The following is a 17,411-nucleotide window of genomic DNA, read 5'->3' as shown; positions in this document are numbered from 1 at the left end:
ATCAATCCTCCCATATAAAACCGCCCCTATATAAAGTCCAGCTTAAACAAAATGTGACGTTATTTCAGTCAAATCCTTTGCGACGACAAGGATAGCGACTCGCACCATCACGAGGGAACCAAGTAAGTGTCATAATGATTTAAAAAATCAACGGCGTATAACTTTTTTTCTCTTTAAAAAAAAATAAAAAGTTTCGGTGATGACGTGGCACTGGTCCAATCCGAGTTCCTCTCGGATACGACCGTCACGGCCTCCGATCTCTGTCCGGATCTGAGCTTGAGACTCCACGAGCCAGAGCCGGACTCGTGGACCCCCCACGTGGGCAAAGAGATCGCCCGCAAACTAAAAGAGAAAGAGGTGAAGCGACAGGAGCACATCTACGAGTTCATTTTGACCGAGAAGCACCACTGTATGACCTTGCTGGTGATGCAGAAGGTACTTTACGCAACTACTTCGGCCGAAATTCTCCTTCTTAAGGCGGTAAATTTCTTAGATTTTCGTCGAGGGCCTTCAAAAGTACTTCAATTTGGGACAGAACTTGGAACGGATGTTCCCGAGGCTCGCCGACCTGACCGATTTACATTTGGCCTTTTTGTCTAAACTCAGGCAGCGTCAGAAGGAGAACCCGGTGGTCAGTTCGATCGCTGACATTTTATTGGAGCTGTTTTCTAAGGATTACGCCGTCAAACTTAAGTCTGCGTATGGTAAGTGGGTTGAGGCGAGTTTCGTCGACACCTCCTTAAGAACAAAGGCCTGATATTAATAAGCATTATATATGAGCACTAAGATAATATTTATGATAAAAGGAGTTTGATATGGGATATTTAATAGGTATTAATAGGTTTCCGGTATAAACAGGGCTGCCAGCTGAACCCTTCGGTTTTTTTGACAGGAAAACGAAATTTCAAACCAAAAATCCAACTATTTTAAGGGATAATTATATCATATGTTTATGTTAAAATGAACATATTTATTTTATTTATTAAGCAAAAACCATAAACATAATCACAGTAGTTAAAATAAGAGAGCACCATGGCCTCACATAGGCTGCGTTTAAGACTTTAATTAAGAATATCTCTATTACTATATAAGAGTTTTAAAGCTGCAAACGATTTTTGAACAATTTTTTTAGCATGCTCCCTGAATCTCAACTTACTGTCCATCACAATGCCCAAATTTAACAACCGAAAGCTTAGAGCCCTCCACATGAACATTTATTACACTTTTAATATTTCTAATTTTATTTGTATTTCCAAAAACCATAAAACAAGACTTTGAGGAATTTAATTTTAAATTATGTTTTTTAGATAATTGATTTAATGTATGTACAAAATTATATTTTTAAAGGTAACGAATACTATTCTTATTTACATTGAAATAACATAGCGTTGTTCCCTGTCTGTGTACCTCTGTACTTTTTTTTCTTTTTTGAGTGACTAATAAACGTTTTTATTAATATTATTAAATGAAAACACGTGATGTGTGGTGACACAAAACACAGTCGCCCAACTAGAGTTGACGTACGTCTCGCCGCGATAGCATATCAATATTTCGCAGAGCTACTGCTAAATACTCTCTTCTCACATCTCTTACGGCAATTTCTATCAGCATACATTTGAAGACGTCACGGGAATTTTTATTTCAGCCTTAGTTCTTAAGGATGTGTTGGTTTTGTGGGCCAGCACGTTCTCCCGATTTGACTCCACTCGATTTCTTATTTCGGTCTTATTTGGTTTTGGGTTCTGAATAACTCTAGTAAGTAAATTAAATTCCCTCTCAGGTGAGTTCTGTAGTAGACACCGCGACGCAGTCGACATTTACAAGTACTACGTGCAACAAGATCCGCGATTCAACGAGTTCGTGCGCCACTGTCAAACCAACCCCCTGTTAAAAAAGAAGGGGATCCCCGAATGTATTTTATTCGTCACGCAGCGTCTCACCAAATATCCCCTGTTAATCGAACCCCTAATAAAAACCAGCAAAGATAATAAGCGAGAGCAGGAGATCTTGCAGAGGGCTTTGACGCTGGTCAAAGAGATATTGCACGAGGTTGACGGTCAGGTGGCCGAAAAAGAGAAGGAGGATCGAAAGTTGGACATTTACCATCGCATAGACGCGAAATCGTTCACGATCCATCGCGGGCATAAGTTTAAAAAATCGGATATTTTACAAGGAAACAGATCGTTGAGGTTCGAGGGGGTGGCCATGCTGATGCAGGGCAGGGGCAAGATGCAAGTGGTGCTAGTCATCGTGCTCACCGACGTCCTGTTCTTCTTGCAGGAGTCGAATAATAAATATTCGTTTTTTACCCCGGACAATAAGGTAACAGATTCAATTTTGCCGGTTCTGTTACCTTTTTCTTGGTCCTCGTTGTCTTTAGGCTGGAGTGGTTTCGCTGCAGAAGCTGCTTGTGAGGGAGAAAGCAGGCCAAGAGTCCCGGGGGATCTACTTGATTTCTTCGAACCCCACCGAGCCCGAAATGTTCGAGCTTAAAGTGCATAAACCCAAAGACAAACAGACCTGGATCAAGGCCATCAGGTAAACAAGCCCCGACGGTTTTCCCTCTTTTTTTATGGTCTAAATCCCGGGAAATTTTAGGGAAGCGGTGCAGGCTTGTCCGGAGGAGGAGGAGGATCCCTCCAACCTCACCGGTGAGGACCGACAAGGGGGGATGTCCAACGCCAAACAGAACCAAGTGCGCAATTTACTCGGTGAGTCATCGTCGTTCGTTTATTGAAATGATTGTAAATTATGGTGTAAATATATACCTTGGGCATGCGCGTGTACCTACCGAAAGAGAGCGATTTCCATTTCCATAAATATCGTTTTTTTTTTCTCTGTCTTGGTCTATGCAAGCAGACGCGGACCTCGAAGGTAATTGATGCATGAGTTCGGCGGTTTTTCTTGCTAGTTTTCTTCGTATTCCAGTAGCGGTTGTTGTTGCATGACCGAGTATCACTTTTTTTGATGAATTTTAGGTGTTCAGGGTTGTAGAGGGGGGTTAGTTATTAGGGGGCATCTTAAAGTGCTCTCAAGTTTTTTTTTTAAATAATATCATTGGTTTTCTTTAATTTAAGCTATATTTCATGAAAATCTCTTCTAAATTGACTTAATTGTGGGAAATTTTGGGAGAGATTACAGTACACTACAAAAAATAAATATGTAAATTTCAGTAACTTTACATTGGGCATAAAGGGATCAATTGTTTTTGTCAGGCAATTATTTTCTGCAAAAAAAAAACGTTTTTCATTAACCCTACCCTTGGCCCCCCACCCACCCCACACAACTTAGTAAGTAATTGTTATCAAAAATCATTGTTTTCCAATATAATACGCATAAATAACAGCCTGGTTTAGTCGTTAATATCTAATCTAATAATACAGTTTATTTATTTAAATTTTATATATGTATATTAATAAATATTAAATACAAAAACGGTTCTATTAGATTGGATATTATGGACGAAAAACGATGATTTTTCAAAAGAATTTCTTACTGGCCAAATGTTTGGGGTGGGTGGGGGGCTAAGGGTTGTCTTGATGAAAAACAATGTTTTTGCAGAAAATATATATTCAATATTTAATTTAATAACATTGGTTATTTAAATTTGATATAATTTTATATATAATTATTTAGTATAAAAACAGCGTTATTTGATTGGATAATATGGACGAAAAACAGTGATTTTTTAGGGGAATTTCATCAAATATTTGAGGTGTAATAATCGGTTTAAAAGCTAGATATCTAAATTCTGTGTCAATTTTTATAAATATTGAAATTTTTTCCCTTTTGTAAACAGAATCGTATATACGTATATTCTATAGTTTAATAAATATGCCTTGATATTATACGGGTGATAAATATGCCAAAACGAAAAATTTACTAATAAATTGTTGAATAAATATATATTTAACGATAATAATATATGATGTGCTGCTTGGGATACCTAAAATTGATATATCACCATAAAATAGAATTTACACTGAGAACAATTGTCGCCTCCCTTTTTTAGACCTTTTTTAAATTGACATAGTTTCTGTATATATTCAGTAATGTTCCAAATGAAATTTATCTAACGTATAATAGCTGAAATTGATGTGATTGCGTCATACATACTGCTTTATTTTTAAAATATTGGTTATTCAATATTCCCTTTTTTAATATGGTAACACAGAAACAAATATAATGAAGAATAATTATTTATTGTTCTATTTCAATTTCCTTCAGAGGTGAGTATTGGTCCATTGTTCAACCCTCAAGACTTGAAGTACTAGTCTCCACCGAATTTTTAACAAATGAATGTGTGCTTTTTTTTATCTTGATACCTGCATTACAAAACAAATTAATGGACTCTTAATAGACATCTTAAAGCCTTGATTCAAATGTTGATATACATGTGTAAAAATGTGTTTTTTATCACTACTATGAGAACATTGAGGCCCAGAACACATAAAAATAAGAGAGCCACGTACCAAAAATATAGCACCCTGTTAGCTCCGATGTAAAAATTGGTGCTTATTATAAGCGTGAATTGAGTTAAAGAAAAACTACAAATTTTGCAAGTTGTAACCCAAAAACAAATTAAAATAAATGCATTTATAATGGTTAAGATACGATGTCAACTGATTGGTGCCACTAGTGGTGTGACACATTCACTTAACTTATTTATTTAAAGAGAGGTAGAACAGGGCATTCTCAAAATTAATTAATAATTTAAAATATTTGATATTCGTATATTTTCTAACATTAAATTACATTAAGATCACACCCCTTTAATTTTAAAGAAGTAACCTTTGAATTTTTTGTTATCTTTCAAAACAGTTTGTCAAACTATTAACATATATAAACCGTGAAATTATATAAAAAAGTATTTAAAGTATTGTCGAACTTTATTATTGTATTTTTAATTTAATTTTACTTTAATTACCTTGAGAACGGTAGTAGATATTAATATATATTAATTAATATATATAATATATAATAACTACCGAAACGTTGATTGAAATTAGGTATTTTTATTTAAAAAGTAGGTCTTCTCGTCGTTTTTATCGTTTTTTAATTTTAATATTTATAACAGAGTTAGGTAGGATATTGAAAAGAAGAAACGAGCTTAAAGATTAGTAGATTAAACCTCAGCTCCTAGGTATATAAAAAAATCTATTATACCTCAAATAAATTATTGTATTTAAAACTTATTATATACTTATATACTTAAGTATATCTTATATACTTATACTTATATACTTAAGTATATCGAACGGTATCATTATAGATTTGAGTTCTTCTTCTTTTTAATTTCTTGAGCGAGTGAGATAGTAATTTCTAAATTGATTTTTGCTATAAGTGACGTAATACCCAATAAAATAAGTAACTCATTATGAATTCGTCACAATACAGATTTTACTTAACTTATTTGGTAAAAAAAATTTGAAATCTGCAAAAAGTGATTTACAATTAGTGTATTAAGAGTATATTTACGTAAAATTTTATTGCACTACAAATTTGAATGAAACATCCTAATTTTATAAATAAAAAATAATATTGTATATTGTAAATTTACTCCTATTTTTTGTAGTGTAGCCCTGGAGGCATCTAATAGTGTCTTAAAACCAAAAAAGTCTTGTTGTCTATATTTTTTTTGAAGCAGTCTTTTGTGAATTATTTAATTTCCTTTAATTGAAGCCACATTTCATCAAAACCTGCCAAGAAATAGCTGAAAAGTGACAATTTTAATGATTGATTGCAGATAATACTAGTTACACATGGTAGTTCTCCCTTTGCATGTTTTATTAAACTAATTAGCGATTACAAGCCCTTACCCCAAAACAATCTACTGGTGCATCTGAACTACTTTTTTATAGGTCACCAAATAAAATAGCGGTGATTCAATCACTCTGACCGTCGAGGGTGAGTTAATTATTGTAAATAACCCCCAAACTCGTCACTTTTAACCCCATCATTTCACATAATATGGCATGCCTGTCTCCTCTAAACCGAAAACTCGCTATAAACAAAATCGGGTCGTTTTGCAGTCCTGCTGCGACGCAACGACTTGGAACAGGCGCTCCTGTTGGAGGAGAAAATGTCGCTACAGCTGCGGCTGTTGGCGGAATCGGGGCTGGAGCCGCCCTCGCCGCCCGCGTACCGCCACCTGGTCAGCGAGGGGGCGGACACCGGCCAAATGTGGCGCGAGGTTTTGACCGCCGTCCAGGTATAAAACGACTCGAACTCCCCCCAATTTTCAGACTTCAACAACATTCGGTTGTTTTTTTTTGTTTTTTCTTTGCGAAGGAGGTGAGTCAGTTGGCGAGTTCTTTGTACACCACCGGTACGAACCTGTCGAGGAGCGTAAGCTCCGCGGGGGAGCACCAGAGCGACGCCTACGTCTCCCCGATTTTACCGAAAAGGGCGGAAACGTTCGGGGGGTTCGATAACAACCAGCAGCCGCCCCTGAAACTCATCGGGAAAAAGTTGCATCAGCAAAACACGGCGGGCGGCGCCGCGACGCCTCCCTCCGCCGTCGGCACCCCCGATATCGAGACTCTAAAGCCTGGAGATTCAAGACTGTTTGTAAGTGATCATGCGGTCTGCGAATCAGTAAATCACTTCCGGTCTAAGATCCCACCGTACTATGACCTTCACCCATCATATTTTTTTTTATAGAGTTTAATATATCTACAATTACATTCCGCAAAGGTTGTCTGAAAAATCTTGGGCAAAGTATAATCAATTAATGATTAAACAATAATATTTTCAACATTCCATGCTTATAAAGTGGCACCAAGGTCGAAAATTTTGATAAAGGCCTCTGATACTGAGCCTTTATCAAAATTTTCGACCTTTGTTTGCAACGACAAAAAATAAACATCAGCACATGGGATGCATTAATTGCAACACATTAACAGCGAAGTTGGGCTCCAAATTATGTCAAAGTCTTCATAGGATGCAGCATTTTATAATAAAGGAAAAGTAAAACCTTCAGTACGAAATGGTAATATACAAAAAAGATATCGAATTTTTTTGAGAAGTTATTCCTCAAAAGAAGATAACGAACAAGTTTTGAAAAAGACACAAAGCTTCGATTCAAATACTATACCCTTGCTGGTTATCATTGCAACAAAGAAATTTGCGAACGATGTTTGTTAATTCTGTGTGGCTTCGTGCAACGGAACCTCAATGCGTGAACTTACAGCCTATGAATGGTGGCTGGCCTATTGACGATTATCTAAAACCAACAGGATTTATTGGTGTCCAAACACGTTTAACGGTACAAGAAATTATGAAAATGACCGCGGAAGACAATAATGATGAAAAAAGTGACTCTGAATTTGAATAATATCATCGATTTTTCATCTCATATGTTCATATATATGTGTAAAATCTGTCGCATACATTAATTTTGCACAGTTTTGCAAGTTTTTCGGCAGGCAACCCCATACCACGATGTTTGCAATAAAATTCTCTTTAATTTGATATAAATTGTATCGCGTAACTCGATAGTTGCAAATTGCTACTGATGTACCTGCACCCAATAACTGCACGAGGAATTTAATGTGTAATGAAAAATTAATTATTTAATCATTAATTAATTATAGTTTGCACAAGATTTTTCAGGCAACCTTTGCGGAATCTATTTGTAGATATATTAAACTCTATAAAAAAATATGTTTTAACCCGTAACATGTTGGGTGAAGGTCATAGTATGGTGGGATCCTCTACTATTCGTAATTTATTAAACTTACTTAGGAACCAGGTTAAAATAAAAACTCTACAGTATCAGCTAATTAAAGTAAAAAAACGCCATTTTATATGGTTTACCCTAAGATACAGAAGACGAATATGCCCATTGGAGCAGTGGCATCTTTCCTCTTTCTTTCATCTTAATTTACAATGTTACAAACTCTCTTTATGACTGAACAATAAAGAAATTTCGGGTTTCAACGCCACTTTATCCACTAAAAACTCTTATTTCATTTGCCATAAGTATCCAGGATATAAAGGTTCCTACCCGCTTAATCCCATTTCCCAACATTCGACCATCAGACTGCATATTGTTAATAAAAAAAAACTTTTTACGATTTAATAATAATTTTTTTAAACAAGGCCCTGGCTTTTGTTTGTCTCTCTTTTTGAGGGAGGGCTTTATGGACCACTTAGAACATAATATTTTAAATCGCAATCTTAGCAAAAACTTATTGTTTTACAGAAGATACGTAGACGATGTTTGCATCATTTGGGATGAAGACGATGAACATCTTAGAGATTTTTTAAAATTTGTGAACTTACTACGCCATAAAATAGAATATACACTAGAAGTTGAGAACAGTTGTCGCCTCCCTTTTTTAGACCGTCTTTTTAACAATTTATATAATAGAAAACCATCTTCTGCAGACAACGTAAGAAAATTTTAGCAGTCCAATTAACCACAAATTTACCAGCTTTAATTCGCTATTCGACAGGTTTACAGTATCGGACAAAATTGAAGCAACTTTTTAAAATCCAATTAGTTGACCCATATTTTCGATTCCATATTAAAATATGCAATATTTAATTTTTGCAACAGTTTAGCTCAGACAACTGTGTTTTTATTTAGAATCGTTTATCTTCATAAATAGTTTCAACATTCGAAAATAATGCGCATTCGCTCTTATTTAATTACGCCTCCTGGAATTAATTTTTCAATTGATCTGAAAGAACACATAATAAATGCGTGTAAAGTAGGTGTCTCTCAAGCCAATAAAATTAATTAAAGAGGCTTATTTTGGCTAAAAAAAAGTGCTCATGCAAATTTTAAAATTAGCACTTTGAAATTTTTTGACCTCGTTTTTGAGCCCAAAAATTGCGGCATCTCGGTTAATATGAGAGCTGCGACATTGAGAATAGTCTCGTTGGATTCAGAAGGACGAAACTAAGACAAAACAGTTGGAACTTTTCCGGATAGGGCCAACAGAAGCCGAGTTATCGACCTTCAAAGTATGGGATTTTTTTTTCACCAAAAATTGTCTTACAGTTTGGGGAGAAAATAAGGTTTTCTATTATAGGTCTGACGTTGCCTTTAAGGTGAAACAAAAATTACTGATACTGCAGATTTAGAGTTTTTATTTTAACCTGGATTAAAAATCAGTCAATCAGTCCTTAGGGTGACTTTTTCAAATTATTTAGGAACGATTGCCTTATAGAAACTGTGTGATAACAGGGAAACCGGGCCTGATAAACGGCTCGGTGAGTGTAAATATCGAGCAACAGGGTGGGGCGGTGCGACCGCCCTCGCAGCAGCAGTTGACCGCCCCCCCGGACGCTCCCGCCCTTTTGTCTTTGGGGCGGGAGCAGCAGTACGCCGCCATCCAGTTGAGTCACTACGTGTACACCCTCTTGTGTATCATTTCCCAGTTGATGACCACTAATGGAAGGTAAGGATATTTTCTATATTTCAATTTATACAAGGTATATTATAATTTAAAAAAAATCTATCTTGAGTACTTTTAAAATTATAGGCATTCATAAAATTATAGGCAAAAAATTGACACCCTCTGTTGATCTTTTTAGTACTGTGGTTACAAATTTTTGAATTTCTTAATATTTTTTTTTAATGTAACCCTAAATAACCCTGCGATAAATTACAAAAATAAATTCAAACGCAACTGTTCACATTTTTAAGAAACTATCTGATTTGTCAGCTAAACTTGTGTTGAAAATTGTGTCTTTTGACCATCATTTCCCAACTGTAACTAACTGTCCTGCAAAAGAAAATTACTTCACTGTTTGGCAAGTAATTTCAAAAGTTGTCGTATCTAATCTGGATTTCAAAATGGTAAGATACTACTACCTTTTTTTTTTAGTACATAGTCAAATGTACACCGCTACTCTAATAATTGTACAGTCAAAATAAATGAAATAAAACTTTACTTAAGTCGCAGCTAATGTTCAAATTATCTGCCTCCATTCCTGATACAATGTTTTAAATTGCATTAGTGTACACTTTTTCTTAATTTTAATTTCTCATTTTTATTAATTATTGTGCCCCGTAAAGTGGTAAATGGTGAAATCTACATTAGATACGCCTCGAACTTTTGAAATCGCTTGCCAAACAGTGAAGTAATTTTCTTTTCTGCAAGTTTGCAAGCTCAAATGGTGAACCTGAGGGGGGGCGACAAACAGTACAGGCACAACCAGCAGCTCGAGGAGCTGAGGAACCTGCAGGATAAATTGAGCGTGGAAAAGGCGTCGTGGGCGGCCACAAAGGAGCAAGAAGAGAAAGAGATGGAGGAAAAGAGACAGGAACTGGTGAGGCTGCAGGAGCAAATCCGGGCCGAACAGAACGACATAACGCAACAGCGCGAACAGCTGTACAGAAAAATGGAAGTTCTCACCAGTCAGGGTCTGTTGATCTCGCCGAATACGACGATTCCGGTTACGGGACCGTTGGAGGACAACAGCAGCGAGGACAGCAGTCCTCAGTCCTCCTCGGACACCACCACCTCCTCGGCCGCCTCCACTACTATCGGAGGTGGTGCTAATAACAATAATAATAATAGTAATCAGACCTCGTCCTCGACCTCCTCCTTAACTTACTCGGCCTCCACGGTGGATAAAAGGAAAGAGAGCAAATGGGCGAAAGGCACCAAGCAACATTTGCCGATCAACTTGATCTCGACGACGAATCAGCAGAAAGTGTCGACGAATTTGCCGATCAAGCAGCAGATCCCGTTGAAGTTGGCCTCGCGGTTGAGTTGCGGCACGGATTCGCCGAAATCGCAGGGGCCCGCTGGGCCCCATCAGATCTTACCGCTGAAGTTGAGCCAGGACGAGAAGATACGCAGGACGAGCACCAGCGGGTACCAGAGGCTATCGGAGAACAGTTTCAGTCCGCCTTCTGAAGAAACGGTAAGTTGTTTGTCCGTTGGCTGTTTTGTGATGATTGTATTTGTCCGATTCGCTTGGTTTAGGTCTTACAAATTGCCCGTAGCATTTAGTTATATTGTAGTGAAGAAATTATTAAAATCCATCTGCTAGAAGTGTTTTTATTGGCGCATTTGTAGTCAGAAACTTTTGAGGAAAGGCTAAAGTTAAGGTGGTAGAACTGATTTTCAAAAGTGGCAAAAATTTATATTTTGGTTTGAAGTATAGGGTGGAACTTTTGGTATGCTTTAGTTCAACCTTTGATCTAACTGTCCTGTTACTACGTGAATTTTTGTAAATATACAGGGTATCTACAAATTTGCGTCAAAGTAAGATAAGTAGGTAAGTATTTTGGCCATTGGCTGTTTTGTGATGCTTGTACGTTTCGATTCACTTGGTTTAGGTCTTACAACTTGCCCGTAGCATTTTTTTACATTGCAGTGAATTAATTATTAAAATCCGCCTGCTAGAAATGTTTTTATTTGCGAATTTGTAGTCGGACACTTTTGACGAAAGCCTAAAGTTGAGGTGGTAGAACTGATTTTCAAAAGTGGCAAAAATTTATATTTAGGTTTGAAGTATAGGGTGGAACTTTTGGTATGTTTTACTTTAACCTTCGATCTAACTATCCTTTTACTAAGTGATTTTTTATAAATGTACAGGATGCATCAGGAAATTGGATCAAAGTAAGACAAGTTGATCCAAAACTGATTTTCAAAAATGTCAAATATTTATATTTAGGACAAAAGTATAGGGTTGAACTTTTGGTACACCTTAGTTCACCCTTGGATCTAACTATCTTCTTACTCTGTGACTTTTTGTAAATGTATAGGGTGTCCAAGAAAATTGGGTCAAAGTAAGTAAAGTTGATCCAAAACTGATTTTCAAACATTTAAAAAATTTATATTTAGGGCGAAAGTATAGCTTTGAACTTTTGGTATGCTTTAAGTTTAATCTTGGATCCAACTGTCCTGTTACTACCTTAATTTTTGTAAATGTACAGGGTATCACAAAAATTTGCGCCAAAGTAAGCTTAGTAGGTAAGTATTTTGTCCGTTGGCTATTTTGTGATGCTTGAAATTGTCCGATTCGCTTGGTTTAGGTCTTACAAATTGCCCGTAGCATTTTTTAACATTGCAGTGAAAAAATTATTAAAATCCGTCTGCTAGAAGTGTTTTTATTTGCAAATTTGTAGTCAGAAACTTTTGACGAAAGCCTAAAGTTGAGGTGGTAGAACTGATTTTCAAAAGTGGCAAAAATTTATATTTAGGTTTGAAGTATAGGGTGGAACTTTGGTATGATTTACTTTAACCTTCGATCTAACTATCCTTTTACTAAGTGATTTTTTATAAATGTACAGGATGCATCAGGAAATTGGGTCAAAGTAAGAGAAGTTGATCCAAAACTGATTTTCAAAAATGTCAAATATTTCTATTTAGGACAAAAGTATAGGGTTGAACTTTTGGTACACCTTAGTTCACCCTTGGATCTAACTATCTTCTTACTCTGTGATTTTTTGTAAATGTATAGAGTGTCCAAGAAAATTGGGTCAAAGTAAGTCAAGTTGATCCAAAACTGATTTTCAAACATTTAAAAAATTTATATTTAGGGCGAAAGAATAGCTTTGAACTTTTGTTATGCTTTAAGTTTAATCTTGGATCCAACTGTCCTGTTACTACCTTAATTTTTGTAAATGTACAGGGTATCTCAAAAATTTGCGTCAAAGTATAAGCTTATATACTAGGTAAGTATTTTGTCCATTGGCTGTTTTGTGATGCTCGTAATTGTCCGATTCGCTTGGTTTAGGTCTTACATATTGCCCGTAGCATTTTTTTACATTGCAGTGAAGGAATTATTAAAATCCGTCTGCCAGAAGTGTTTTTATTTGCAAATTTGTAGTCAGAAACTTTAGAGGAAAGCCTAAAGTTGAGGTGGAAGAACTGATTTTCAAAAGTGCCAAAAATGTGTATTTAAGTTTAAAGTACAGGATAGAGCTTTAGTTTACTTTTGGATCCAACTATCCTGTTACTACGTGACATAAATGTACAGTATCCCTGAAAATCGGGTTAAGTAAGCCTAATATAAGACAAGTTGAAAAAAACTGCTTTTCAAAAATTGCAACAATTCATATCTAACACCTTTTTACAGGTTTGGACTTTTGATACGCTTTAGTTCACCCTTGAATCTAAATATTCTGCTACTACATGAATTTTTTTAAATGTACAGGAGGGTTCCAGAAAATTCAGTTCCAAAAAACCTTAAACTAACTTAAATTGTTCCAAAACTGGTTTTCTAAAGATGCAAAAAATCGTATTTAGAACCTTTTAACAAGGTGGAACTTTTGGTATTCGTTAGTTCATCTTTGGATCTAACTATTTTCTTACTAGGTAAATTTTTGTAAATGTACAGCGTGTCCCAGAAAATCAGGCTAAAGTTGGCCTGGTAACCCAAGTTGACCCAAAACCTCTTCTCAAAAAATTGTAATTGCAATCTTTTTATAGGGTTGACCCAATTCAGAAATTGCAATAATTTGTATTAATTAATTGCAACAATTGAAATATTAAAACAAACATATGAAAAGCCACACCCTATAAAAAGTGACAGAGTGAGACTTTTATTATGTTTTAGTTCACCCTTGGATCTAACTTTTTTCTTTCTGCTCTATTTGACTTGGTCGTTAAGTATTAAGAATAAGTAACTTACTAACAGTTATTATTTTTCGTAGGATAAGTATAATTAGAGGAATGATTTTGCATACGAAATTTTTGAGTAATGAGTAATTCCTGAACTATTCTATGGTGGAGTTGCTTTAGTGACTCAGATTCCATTTTAAAAACCACAGATTTTAGATGACTTGGGTCCGGGGATCTAGGTGGCCATTCAATAGGACCTCTTCTTCCAATCCACTAGTTAATTAAGAGGTGGTTCTCTGTCCTGTTGGAATTGTAGTAATCGTTCTTCTTAAGATAAATGTCCTGATTTTCTAATTAAATCCTAATTAATTCCCACGTAAATTTTTCTAAATGTACAGGATCTCCCAGAAAATGGGATCAAAGTTACCCAAATGGAGCTAAAACTACTTTCCAAAAAATCGTATTTGGAAGTTTTCTTTTTTTTATCCTATTATTACGTTATTTTTTTGTAAATGTACATATCTCAGTAAATCAGGTCCAAGTAACCCCATTAAAAAAAGTTGATTTAGCCAAAAACCACCGCTCAGAAAGTAGAATAGAGCCAGTAGACCTCGCAGTAGAATAGAGCTTGCAGACCCCCTTTTGGTTGTTACTAACCGCTGACAAATAAAACAAGACGAAGGCAAAAAAAAAATCAATTTTAGACCCCGACGACCACCTCGCACACCAGGACCGGCTCTAGTCCCGCGATGATGCAACAGTCGCCCCCGGGGGGCGGCTGCAGCTCGCAGAGCCCCCCGGGGAGCGGCGGCAAGGCGGTACGCACCAACACCTACCCGAAGTTCCCGGAGAAGTTCAAGGTGAGGGGCGACCAACAGCCGCCCCCCCAAGAGGAGGAGGTCATCTACTTCTGACGGCTGACCAGCTACTTCGGCTGGTTCAACGTGAAAAGTAAAGTTTGAGGGTGGCAAAGTAGTAGTAGTAGTAGTACAACCGAAATCGTGGCCAAAATTACTTAATTAATTGATAATTAATTTTTTCCCCGTTATATAGTTGTATAGTTTCGACAAAAGTTGTTGCCTTAAAGAGAAGAATATTTTTAATCGGAGAAGAGTATATTATTAACTGTAGAATGTTGATGATTCGTTTTTTTTTTTAGGGAAAGAATCTCGTTGTTCTGTGTAGCGGTAAAAGTAGCGCAGGGGGGGAAAGGGAGGGGGGTTTCCGGAGAACGATCTCCTTGACAATACTGTCTGAATCTGCTCTTGCTCTAGTCAAGTTTCCGTTCGTTTCTGAGAGGTACAATGGGTCCTAAATTAGGGCCAAGTGGTGTAAAAGTGTGACACTTTTTAAATCATTCATATTTTTCAGGTCCTATAGGCTCTTTTGTAGGAATCGAAACAAATTTTATAGGATGTAAGTGATCATCAGAAAATTGTTGCAAAAATAAAAAAAATTGCAATATTTACTAACGTTCAAATCGTTTTTATAATTAGGCTCACCGGGCAGTTGGAACTACACTTTTAACATTTTTTAATGAAGTTTTTTCAACTGCTGCTATCAGTTTATAACAAAAAACGTATAGGAATTAAATTATTGGTATTTTTTATATGTGTTATCTCATTTTGGCACCACTTGACCCTACCCCAGCAAGGTGGAACATTTGAACTAATCTGGGCGACTTAGTAGGCGGAAAAGGGCAAAAAGAACTTCGTTTAATCAGCTTCTTAAGCAGCCCTTTTTTTATTGAGCCACTTGAAAGTCTTTCAGTTTTTAACAAATTTCACTGTATGTCTCAATTTTTTTTACCCTAGGACCCATTGTACCACTGAACTAAAAATTAAAAAAAAAATCCATATAAGTTGTCTTCCCTGTTCTCGAACTATAAAATTCTGTGACAATACGTAGAACTGTTACTCTAATATTAAGCTTACTATGTTTCCCCAATTTAATTGAAAGATATTTTTCCTAATAATCAGATTACCCGTAGACTAGATTACGTGTGTCGACGATAAAAATCGTGCAATATTTTTGAAATTGCTTCAAAGTTAATTAACTTTAGGGAAATTTAAATCCGGTAGGTTGTAGCAATAAACATTTTCGCGTAGTCGTTTATTAGGCCCTTTTTGTTTTAAATACAGACGAATACTTATTACACGGGGGCTCAGATAATATTTATCTACTTTCTGAATCACTTTTCGCCTCTCTATAGTGTTATATTGTGTACAAAATTCTATTTTTCCACGTCACAAGGCCTATTTTTCTATATCTTTGTTTCGTTTCGAAGAGACTGTATATTCATCACTTTATTTATTTATTATTATTATAATTTTTTTAAATATAACTCACTTTTGTACGTTTAACATTCCATATTTTTGTATTTAACAAACAATACGCGTATTGGGGTAGTAGAAAGAACTATTTTATGTTATTTTAAACCGTTTTACTTACTTATTGTATATAGGACTATTTATTGTAAATACATTTAAGTAAAAAACAAACAACTATAAGAAGGGTAGTTTTATTTCATATTTTTGGATGACAATCAGCAAAGTTCCCATTTTTTTCCAGGTAAGAAATATGCTTTAAGTGATCCTAATTCACAAAAATGTGCACCTCTTATGGAATAATTTTCACAAAACTCATTGATTCATTTACTATACAAGGTACCTGAAATAATAAAGTAAAAAAAAATTTAAATGAATCAAGACATCAGTGAAGGGTGAAATGTGATAGAAACCGAAAAAGTGAACTTTTGACCCCTCTTTTACGGGGGGTATCGAATTTTTTCAACAAAAATTGATTTTTTTCGACGTTTTGGAAGTATTATATTGTCAAGATAATCCTGGATAAGTGGGTAATCTTTAATTTTTTTCGACTTTTTGGAAGTATTATATTGTCAAGATAATCCTGGTAAGTGGGTAATCTTTGGACCTAACTTTCGTTAAAATCGGCCAATGCGGCTTCCTAATATATCTCGGGTTATGAACGTTTTGTAAAAATTTAGGACTCCGGACTAATTGTCGATGAATTCTTAGCATCTATCTGAATGTTTCGAAAGGATTATGGTTTTTAAATAATCCTGGATAAATGGGGAATCTCTAGACCTAACTTTCATTAATGTCGGCCAATGCGGTTTCCTAATATATCTCGGCCTATTAAGTTTTTGTAAAAATTTGGGACTTCGGACTAATTGTCGATGAATTCTCAGCATTTATCTAAATATTTCGAAAGGATTATGGTTTTTAAATAATCCTGGATGAATAAAGAATTTTTAGACATAACTTTCGTTAAAGTCGGCCAATGCGGTTTCCTAATATATCTCGGCCTATTAAGTTTTTGCAAAAATTTGGGGTTCCGGACAAGTTGTCAATGAATTCTCAGCATCTATCTAAATATTTCGAAAGGATTATGGTTTTTAAATAATCCTGGATAAATGGGGAATCTCTAGACCTAACTTTCATTAATGTCGGCCAATACGGTTTCCTAATATATCTCGGCCTATTAAGTTTTTGTAAAAATTTGGGACTCCGGACTAATTGTCGATAAATTCTTAGCATCTATCTAAATATTTCGAAAGTATTATAGTTTTTAAATATACTTAGATGAATGGGGAATCTCAAGAACTAACTTTCGTTAATGTCGGCCAATGCGGTTTCCTAATATATCTCGGCCTATTAAGTTTTTGTAAAAATTTGGGACTCCGGACTAATTGTCGATAAATTCTTAGCATCTATCTGAATGTTTTGAAAGTATTATAGTTTTTAAATATACTTGGATAAATGGGGAATCTCAAGAACTAACTTTCGTTAATGTCGGCCAATGCGGTTTCCTAATATATCTCGGCCTATTAAGTTTTTGTAAAAATTTGGGACTTCG

The 17,411-nt window shown here is 35.6% G+C and overlaps 1 protein-coding gene across 3 annotated transcripts in view; it reads left to right on the top strand.

The window, feature by feature from the left end:
- The window catches only part of LOC126747215 (rho guanine nucleotide exchange factor 18), a 33,631-nt gene extending 17,600 nt beyond the window's left edge, over positions 1-16,031 (top strand). The window contains exons 11-22 of one of the 3 annotated variants that reach the window (XM_050455724.1): positions 69-122; positions 192-435; positions 494-704; positions 1,781-2,322; positions 2,381-2,538; positions 2,599-2,711; positions 2,860-2,874; positions 6,033-6,211; positions 6,292-6,570; positions 9,163-9,410; positions 10,116-10,884; positions 14,237-16,031. In XM_050455724.1, the coding sequence (XP_050311681.1) occupies positions 69-122; positions 192-435; positions 494-704; positions 1,781-2,322; positions 2,381-2,538; positions 2,599-2,711; positions 2,860-2,874; positions 6,033-6,211; positions 6,292-6,570; positions 9,163-9,410; positions 10,116-10,884; positions 14,237-14,446 (3,022 nt within the window). In that variant the 3' untranslated portion in view covers positions 14,447-16,031. The remainder of the gene's footprint in view (positions 1-68; positions 123-191; positions 436-493; positions 705-1,780; positions 2,323-2,380; positions 2,539-2,598; positions 2,712-2,859; positions 2,875-6,032; positions 6,212-6,291; positions 6,571-9,162; positions 9,411-10,115; positions 10,885-14,236) is intronic. The other 2 variants (XM_050455721.1, XM_050455723.1) reach the window with 2 other exon arrangements.
- The last annotated feature ends 1,380 nt before the right edge of the window (positions 16,032-17,411 follow it).

This window comes from Anthonomus grandis, chromosome 19 (genome assembly GCF_022605725.1).
Source record: "Anthonomus grandis grandis chromosome 19, icAntGran1.3, whole genome shotgun sequence".
In the NCBI taxonomy this organism is placed as follows: Eukaryota; Metazoa; Arthropoda; class Insecta; order Coleoptera; family Curculionidae; genus Anthonomus; species Anthonomus grandis.
The sequence above is the reverse complement of the archived record's forward strand: the minus strand, read 5'-3'. Positions and strand labels throughout refer to the sequence as shown.